Raw genomic sequence first — 10,212 nt, 5'->3', positions numbered from 1 at the left:
AGCAGCACAGGGTGGTGACAGATGCTGCAGGCTACTTACTAAAAAGTACTGACTGTTTTCTTCTTACTGTCAGACTAAAATTCTGTCTGGGTGTCCACTTCATCAAGGGATGTCTTCCTGAGACTTGGGGGTAATTCCTGATTAAGTCACTCATGTTGATATCGTTCTTCTTCCTAGAAAATTTTTCTGGGAGATGTGAGACCCAACTCTGGTCAATAAAATATGAAAGAAATTTTGCTAAAGAAGTGACTTCATTCTTGAAGAGAGACACAAAAAAATCTGTTTGCATTTTGTTGTTATCTGAAGGTGGGTGACACTTGGAGTCATGGCTCTTATCTAATGATTATTAACAGGTGCCACCGTTTGGACATTGCTGGCACCCTGAGAATTGAAAGCAAAAAGAATGAACTGGGGAACTTGATACTGTCACAGTGCTGGGGAAACTAGACTTCAGGGTTTTTATTATGTGACAAATACCTTTTCCTTATGATTTGAGCCAGCTGAGTGGGAGGGTTTCCTTTATTGTAGCTGGAACCACCCTGACACACAGGACTTCATGTTGGCATCAGGCACCTTGCTCAGGTGGCAGATGCTAATCATTGTTAGGGCTTTAGGGGACAAGCACATTATTTCTATTGCCTGCTTGAAAAATTGTGCTGATTTGTTGCTAGGTCCTGAATCTGTCATTTTTTTCATGGATCTAGTAATGTGTCTTTAAAATATAATGTGCATTTCCTTTGTAATAATTATCACACTTACAATGACTAATATTTATCTTCTTTACTAGTTTAAAAGCTCTATGAGGGCAGTGACTGTATCTGCTAAGAGAATTCCTATATTTATAGTAATCAGCTCAGAGCTGTCACAGAGGTGTTCAGCAAATAGGTACTCAGTAAGTATCTGTAAAATGCATGAAAGAAGGAGTAAATGAACACACAGAGAACATCAAAAACATTCTCCCTGCTTATGTCTATTGTTCACACCTCCCCTGCCTTGCCTTCTTACCAATTCAGGCCTACAAAGGTATGCTGTGTCTTGAAGAAACAGAAAAAGGAAGGACGCTATCATTACAACTACTGTTTGCTCTCTCCCACTGAGTGGAGGAAAAGAAACAAGTCTCAGAGGTAACTTACAAAATATTTTCATAGAGTAAAACTACAGTCGTCTCCCATATTGCTTACTAGATCTAAATATTATTTAAGAAATATTATTTAAGAAATATTCAGTTACACTTTTTAAGGCCTGGTCCCCTAAGTCCAGAGCCTCTGCTATTATCTCGGGAGACTTCATTTACTGTCTTCTGTGTTGGTGGATGTGGGGACCTGGAGAGCAGGGCTCCATATTGAAACCTTCAGGACAGCAAGATCCACAGCTCTTTCCTTTGATGTGAACCACGTCTGCACTAACCTCTCTGTTTAAAGCCAAAATGAAGCTTAGGAATAATTCAGTATAACTGAGCTGAGCAAAGATGTATCCATCAACTATTTTAAGTTCCTCATTTTTCAGATGAGGAAAATGAATGTTTCCGTCATCAAGATCAACCTTAGTCTTTTTTTTTTTGTCCTATAATGTAGTAAAGAAGTGAATGTGGACAGTCATATTCACTGGTAACAAAAAGGATATTTCCCTGGCAATGCTGTTCCAACTCGGTAGTCAGTGTAGCTCCTGCTTGGATGGAAGTTGAAAATGAAAAGAAGACCTGCTCTTTCAAAAGCAATGATCTTATTGCCTTCATGTTTTTCACTCACATAGGCCTGCAAGAATTAACACACACGTTACATTTAAATATTACCTAGATGCTGCTACAAGTACATTATTTTTCGTCTTTCTCAATAGTCTGGTTATCAAACCAAAAATGAGTATTTCAGAACACTATATTTTTTGGAACATGTTACAATTTTGCTGTACCTGTGAGCCAAGAACAGTCTCCAAAATTGTTTAGTGGAGTATACAAAGCTCACCAGCCACTTGCCAACCTCATAGCGCAAATAGAGAAATAGCGTTGTGGCTCAGGTTTTAAGTAAAACCATGGTACCTATACATACTACAAAGTGTTTGTTTGTATAGGTTAGATCTACTTATAAGTGAATTTTCTGTAAGACTTTTAGTCTCCAGCTTAATGCAGTTAGGTACATAAAATTACTTTTCAAAATTTAATGTAACATTGTTATTTTAATGTAGTTTCTGAAATTATAGTTCTCTTAAACATTTTACATTTTTACCCAACTTTGTCAGATTCAATGGCAACCTAAAGTCAATTACAATACTTTTTTTTCTTAATAAAAAGATAAGGTCTGAAAAGAAATTACATCTGTAAACTCTCTTCTTTTATTCATCATCATGTATTTACAGTTGGCTGTGAAAAGCCTTTGCTTTTTCAACACCACCCTCACTCAGCCCCAGCTTTGAAAGGACTTATTGCCATGCATATCCGCAGCAGCACTCTTGGTAATTTAGAAATGTGAACTAAAGCTCTAGAGTGAACAGGGTGCCTTTTGATATTCAGCGTTGTTCCTATTGAAAAGGAGCATCATTTTGCTCTCTCTTCTGGAAATAGCATTACTAATAAACGTGATTAGGGCATTCGTGTCATGGAACAAATCTTACTGAATATATAAATACCTTTGTTCAGCCATTAAAAAAAAGACTCATAGACACCAAAGTAAAAACACAACGACAGTAATTTCAAACAGCCCCAGTATAAAGTAAATGGATTATAAAAAGACTTATTATATGTTAATATTTGCCAGGAAAAAAGAAGCCTGTGTAAAATTTTCACTTGTTAATTACATTTTCTAAAATTTGTTGAAAACTGAGACATTAATTCCAGAGGACAGACAGGCTCATGAAAAATACAAAACAGCATGCAGGTATAATGGCATCTATTGAAATGACAAGTTAGAGACCACTAAAGAAGAAAAAAAAATGAATAAAGAAATTTACATGTTGTCAAAGTAGTTTCTTTATGACAGCATAATTATTTACATAAAAAAGTGTTCAAAACAATTAAGATGTTTCCACAGCAGTTTCCAAAATGGGTTCCCTGCAGAGCTTTTATTGTTTATTTTAACCAATAAAAATACAAATTACTAAATTTAAACAATAACAACAAACAAACCAGAAACTAAGCAGGGCATTATGTTTAAGATTTTCATTATCAATTGGAGAGACTTCAGTGACATGTTGTGACAACCTGAAGTATGGTACAGGACACTACACACTGAATAATAAAGTGCTGTTTAAAAGATCTGCATATAGATTTAAATTGGTTGCTATTCTAAGCATGTACCTCACTGTTGCCTAAAACATAGCATTCAGAGTGAAGAGCTTACCTGTGGAGCTGAAAGCCAACCACATCTTTCTTCCAATCTATTCATATCCCTGTCAAAATTATTTAGGAACTTGTAGCGAAGAAGGTCATCGCCAGTTAAATGAAACTGCCGTCTGGCATAATGGTAACTCTCATTATTTCCTTTTCTTGGGAAGTCTAACCATTCAGGATGCCCAAATTCATTACCTGCATTGAAAAACAAATGTAAGTATCACCTTGTAATATTAGAATTTCTTACTAATAATAAATCAATAATTATACGTTTTTAATGGTTTTTAAATTCAGTTTAGGCTATCATTTACTAGACCTGTGTCCTGTGAATGATATAGAGGTGTAGCTCAAAAATAGCATGGTCTAGCACAGGAAGTACCACATTTGGACTCAGAAGCCCAGGGTCCAGCTTCAGTTTGGCTGCTCATTACTTGTTGCACATCTTGGTTTCCTCAAGCACAAACTGAAGACAATTATTGATGTCATACTTACTTTATTTCTGAAATAATCTCTGTGATCTCAGAGTAATTTCTGAAATCTCTATTTCTATAATCTCTGAAATCTGTACAATGCTTGACAATTTCCAAAGGCTTTGTATGTAGGTTATTTTTTGATCCTCAGAGGAACTCTCTATTATATTCACTTCACAGATAAGAAATCCAAAGCTCTGGCCAGTTAAGAGACTTGCCCAACTTCACATAGTGGGAAAGCAACCATTAAAATTGAGTTCCTCTCATTAAAATCCAGTTTTTCCTACCACATCACATTAGGCAAATATCTTGTAAACTTCAGGTGCTAAGGAAACTCAGGTCATTACTTTTATTATGAATTTTCCGTATTTCTTTTTCAGATCTATTTCTTACTACTAGATGTGTACCTTTCATTTCAAGTGTGCCTGCATGCTTATGCTTATTCTTCTGTGTGTACAGCTGAGACCCCTGGCTAGGGATCTGTATAATATTATCTCTCACTATAATGATCAGAACCAGAAACCCAATAAACGTAAAAAATAAAATAAAACAGTAACAAATATATGGTTTCCATTTTGAGAATCAATTTTAGATATTAGTCATCTAACCGATTGGTTCTTATTGTTACCCTTAAGTTCAATTTCTACTTTAAGCCTTCTTTTCTTTTCCTAAAAATTAAATGCTACTTTCCAAAATTTTCTTTCATGTGCTACAATTAATTATTGCTGTGATTTTCTAATTAGTGCTACAAACTTCTAATTAATGCTGCAAATTTCTAATTAATGCTATAAATTTCTCCAATGAGTTAGAAAGTATCATAGCCAATACAAATGTGTCCTACTTCAAATAACCTGCATATTAATATTATAATAAATAAAAACTAATAAGCTAGGATGTAATTCAAAATAATTTACTGCAGAGGTGCTTTAAATAGTGAACTTTACGCTAAGAAATTCTGCAACTTACATTTAACTTTTCAGGACCACATTCATCCAAATAAAAATATCATCCAAATAAACAGGTGTATAGCAGTTTCTTAAAAATTAAAGTGTCTACAAACATTTTGCTCAATTCAAATTTCAGTCTAAATGACAATATTTCTTATGATGTTGTCCCCAGTGTGTCATAGCGGAGAGCCGACTTTATGAGGCAATATTAGGATGCTTTAAATTGACACAAGGAATGTCCCTCTGCTATATTTAAAGGTCCTGTCTAGGTCTAAAATCTGATTCACATCAGCCCAAGGTATACCCATGGCACAGCTTACTCCTTCAACCATGAAACTAGCAAAATAATGTACCTCCAGAATTGCAATTGGAGCAATCTTTACTGATAATGAAGGGACTTCTAGTCTGGGAACAACTATATGTCCACATACCAATCCAAGGACTAGTGGGATTTTAACTAGTGGATGATTTACGAGAGACCAGAAATGCCATGAGGTAGCGATAGTATATTAGCCTACAAACTGGATCCAGGCTTCCTATAGGCAAAATACTTTTCTTTTGGGACAGCCATGGATCTCTGGGTTGATCCCAGTATTAACAGCCCTCTTCCATGGAGACTGTCACATCATTGTCATCATGATGACAGTAGAAGCAGCACATGCTTAATTTCTGTTTATTATGTGCCAGGCACAATTGTAAGCATTGCACATGAATTACCCCTATCTTCAACAATTGTCTAAGGTAGGTAACATTATTATTTCAATTTTACAGATAAGGAAACTGAGGCACAAAGATGTTACACAGTAATTAAGGAGTTGGGCCTGTGAACCCAGATAGTCTGGTTTCAGCCCCCTGACTCTTAATTGCTACTATAGCATGTTGTGCACAAGTAAATACTATGGAAATACAGGGCTAAGAATGACCAACTTCTCATACCTGGACAGAGATTCCAGGTATGTATCAGATGCACAAATATATCAGAGTGAGCAAGTGAGATGTAGTAAAAAGTTCAGTTTAGCCACAAAATAAGACTTGTGGTAAGGAGATAAAGCAGGATCATTAGGCTGAACCGTATGCATTTTGTACCTTATATTGCAGGCATTAGGGAATCAAAGGCTATTTTAAAGTAGGGAAATGAGAACTCCAAATGTGTTTATTATTAAAATATCTCTGGTACCATGTGGAAAAAAGACTGGATATCAGGGAAAGTTGAATGGTAGGAAAACTGGTATGGAATCCAATGTATAACAGATGATGAGATTCTGTGGAAACAGAGAAAAGAATGATCGATTCAAATGGCATTTCTGAGATGGAAATAACAAGATTTGATGGCTGGCTGACTGAATGGAGACAGTGAGGAAAAGGAAAGTCGGAATGCAATTTTGAAGTTTGAGTTCAGGAGGCTGAGTAGTGACAGCGTTAACTACACTAGAGGAAAACGGTGACAGAAAGTTTGGGGTAAGAAGATAATGAGTTCAATTTTAGGCCTGCTAAATTTAAGACACGAAGGATACATCAGCATCTGTAGATTTAGAAGAATGATAAAAATAAGGTACTGAAACTCAAGAGAGAATTGTAGGTGGGGAGAAAGAGTAATTTATAAAGCCTCAATAAGCAAAGATAATGAGAGCCACCAGAGAGAAAACGCCATGGCCAGCATACCAAGGAACTGAAGGCAGAAGGAAGCCATGTGAGGGAAGACTGAGAGCAATGGTTAGCAGGGTAAAGGGGACATCAGAAGAAAACACAGAAGGCTAAGAAGAGTCCCAAGGATGGTGGTCAGTAGCATTAAATGCTCCCCAAAAATAAAATCAGAAATAAGAACTTGCTACATGATCTCCCCTCTGATGCAGAAATACGAATGGTGTAAAGCTATGCTTCTCAATCTATATTACATTCCAGAATCACCAAGGAAGGCTGTTAAAAATGTTCACCCCGTACCCCCAATGATATGGATACATTACTTCTGGAGTGATTACTAGGCTGGAATCTACAGTTTATCAACCTCTCCGTAATATTTTGAAAGTAGTCAGTTATACAGCATGATGCCCATAGATGCAGATTTCCAAGTTAGCAAGACTTGGGTTTAAATCACAGCTATGTCACTTATGAGTGATGTGAATATAGGCAATTTAATCTTTCTAGTGCTCGGTTTCCTCATCTGTAAAATCATCATTCTGAGGAGAGAACCAGCTGCCCATACAGGTAACAAGGATGAATCCAAAGGGTTGCTAGCTATTTGGCTCTTCTTCATATAGGTTTCATGGAATGGCCTTATTCCTTTCTTAAAGTGTTGAAGTTCTGCACAGATGCATTTATTCATATTTTAATAATACAAACATATATCCCAAAGCCAAGTATTAATGTGCTTTGAATCATCTACTGTTTTAGATCTTAAAAGACAGAATTGAAAATGAAAATTACGTTGTTATAAGACACCCAGACTGATAGGGTAAATCAGATTACTATGTTAGGAATCCTATATCCACCCTCATGGAAGCCTCACTATTCTACATGTTCACCTTGCAAAGCCTCTGAACAAGCTCTCAAAGGTTATTTGTAGCTTAACTGGCAGTTGATTATATACCACTTAAAATTAACATTTTAGGCACTATCTAAAAGTAGAGTTCTGCTCTGGCTAGAACACTCCTGGCACCTGATGACCTCCCCAACTCCCATTTCTTCCAAGCCTGCTTGAAAATGTGACCTGAGGTCACGCTGTTGCTGCTTGCTATCTTTACCAACTGCCTTGGGTAGATTAATGAGGTGAAAACAACAAATTCATTTTCACTTTATAGTTTTACTTGCTCTTCGTATCTTGCTTTGGTAGTGGAGTTTTCAATAGTACAGAAATGAATGGTGAGTTTGACTAAAACTATCAGAGGATGGTATTAACTCATCGCACAATCTGATTAAAAGCTAAGTAACCGCTCCCCAGGAAAACACGCACACATACACACACACCCCATGATCCAGCCTCAGAGGGTTCATGGACTCCATAAAAATGTGAAATTACATTATTATCATTTATTTCTAAAATGCCAGTGTGAAAAATTCACATGCTTATAATCTACAGCATAAATAATGGTGATGGGCTGCAAGTTGCCCCCCCACCTCGCCCAAATTCATATGTTGAAATATTAACTCTTAATGTGATGGCATTTAGGTGATGGGGCTTTGGGAGGTGATTAGGTCAGAAGGATTGAGCCCTCATGAACAGGATTAATGTTGTTATAAAAGAGGCCCCAGAGAGCTCCCTTGTTTCTTCTGCTATGGAGGATACAGTGAGAAGGCAGTCATCTGTGAACCAGGAAATAGGGCATCACCAGGTATCAAATCTGCCAGTGCCTCTATCTAGGACTTCCCAGCATCCAGACTATGAGAAATAGTTTTTGTTGTGTAAGCCACCCAGTCTATGGTGGTTTGTTATAGCAGGACAAACAGGCTAAGATAATAAGGACTGAAGAGTAGCATAATGACAATTAAATAGGTTAGGCATGTAAATTATTCAGAAGCATATACGATACATAGTATGTGCTCAATAAATATTGACTTCTATTACAATGTTTTATTTTTCTTTTATTTATTAATTTATTAAGTAATCCACTCATAGAAATATTTTTAAAAATCACAATTACACACACACAGATATTACAAAATAATCTGTTTTTCTTTTGATAAACATTGTATTTATTTTTGTCTGATCCACATCCGTATATTTATATCTATATCTATATTGATACCTATACATACATTCATACCTATCTACCAACTACCTACAACTTGTTTTTGAACAAAGATAGACTCGTATTACATATTATTTTGAAATTTAAAATGGGCATTTTGCATATCAATAAGTATGCATCTCCATGATGGTATTCCATTGTGGACCATGTAATGAAATTTTATTTAACCAATCACCTTAAGTTAGTAATTTTGACTTTTTGTAATATTTCTGTGTTATAAAAAATCAGGCCTGCCCTAAAAGAGCTCCTGAAGGAAGCACCAAACATGGAAAGGAACAACCGGTACCAGCCACTGCAAAAACATGCCAAATTGTAAAGACCATCGAGGCTAGGAAGAAACTGCATCAACTAACGAGCAAAATAACCAACTAACATCATAATGACAGGATCAGATTCACACATAACAATATTAACTTTAAATGTAAATGGGCTAAATGCTCCAATTAAAAGACACAGACTGGCAAACTGGATAAGGAGTCAAGACCCATCAGTGTGCTGTATTCAGGAAACCCATCTCACGTGCAGAGACACACATAGACTCAAAAATAAAGGGATGGAGGAAGATCTAGCAAGCAAATGGAAAACAAAAAAAGGCAGGGCTTGCAATCCTAGTCTCTGATAAAATAGACTTTAAACCAACAAAGATCAAAAGAGACAAAGAAGGCCATTACATAATGGTAAAGGGATCAATTCAACAAGAAGAGCTAACTATCCTAAATATATATGCACCCAACACAGGAGCACTCAGAGTCATAAAGCAAGTCCTGAGTGACCTACAAAGGGACTTAAACTCCCACACAATAATCATGGGAGATTTTAACACCCCACTGTCAACATTAGACAGATCAACGAGACAGAACGTTAACAAGGATATCCAGGAATTGAACTCAGCTCTGCACCAAGTGGACCTAATAGACATCTACAGAACTCTCCACCCCAAATCAACAGAATATACATTTTTTTCAGCACCACACCACACCTATTCCAAAACTGACCACATAGTTGGAAGTAAAGCTCTCCTCAGCAAATGTAAAAGAACAGAAATTATAACAAACTGTCTCTCAGACCACAGTGCAATCAAACTAGAACTCAAGATTAAGAAACTCACTCAAAACCGCTCAACTACATGGAAACTGAACAACCTGCTCCTGAATGACTATTGGGTACATAATGAAATGAAGGCAGAAATAAAGATGTTCTTTGAAACCAACGAGAACAAAGACACAACATACCAGAATCTCTGGGACACATTCAAAGCAGTGTGTAGAGGGAAATTTATAGCACTAAATGCCCACAAGAAAAAGCAGGAAAGATCCAAAATTGACACCCTAACATCACAATTAAAAGAACTAGAAAAGCAAGAGCAAACACATTCAAAAGCTAGCAGAAGGCTAGAAATAACTAAAATCAGAGCAGAACTGAAGGAAACAGAGACACAAAAAACCCTTCAAAAATTAATGAATCCAGGAGCTGGTTTTTTGAAAAGATCAACAAAATTGATAGACCACTAGCAAGACTAATAAAGAAGAAAAGAGAGAAGAATCAAATAGATGCAATAAAAAATGAAAAAGGGGTTATCACCACCGATCCCACAGAAATACTATCTACCATCAGAGAATACTACAAACACTGCTATGCAAATAAACTAGAAAATCTAGAAGAAATGGATAAATTCCTCAACAAATACATCCTCCCAAGACTAAACCAGGAAGAAGTTGAATCTCTGA

General features: G+C 36.3%; 1 protein-coding gene across 4 annotated transcripts in view; it reads right to left on the bottom strand.

Moving 5' to 3' along the window:
* Nucleotides 1–10,212, bottom strand: part of GBE1 (1,4-alpha-glucan branching enzyme 1) — a 282,806-nt gene that overhangs the window by 44,664 nt on the left and 227,930 nt on the right. For 3 of the 4 annotated variants that reach the window (XR_010118596.1, XR_010118594.1, XR_010118595.1), the window contains exons 13-14: nt 3,333–3,517; nt 40–1,754 (exon numbers count right to left, since the gene is read on the bottom strand). Coding sequence is in view for 1 of the 4 variants with exons in the window: in XM_055260356.2 (XP_055116331.2) it covers nt 1,624–1,754; nt 3,333–3,517 (316 nt within the window). In the remaining 3 variants the exon portion in view is untranslated. The remainder of the gene's footprint in view (nt 1–39; nt 1,755–3,332; nt 3,518–10,212) is intronic. The other variant, XM_055260356.2, reaches the window with a different exon arrangement.

Source organism: Symphalangus syndactylus, chromosome 21, assembly GCF_028878055.3.
Source record: "Symphalangus syndactylus isolate Jambi chromosome 21, NHGRI_mSymSyn1-v2.1_pri, whole genome shotgun sequence".
Lineage (NCBI taxonomy): Eukaryota > Metazoa > Chordata > Mammalia > Primates > Hylobatidae > Symphalangus > Symphalangus syndactylus.
The sequence above is the reverse complement of the archived record's forward strand: the minus strand, read 5'-3'. Positions and strand labels throughout refer to the sequence as shown.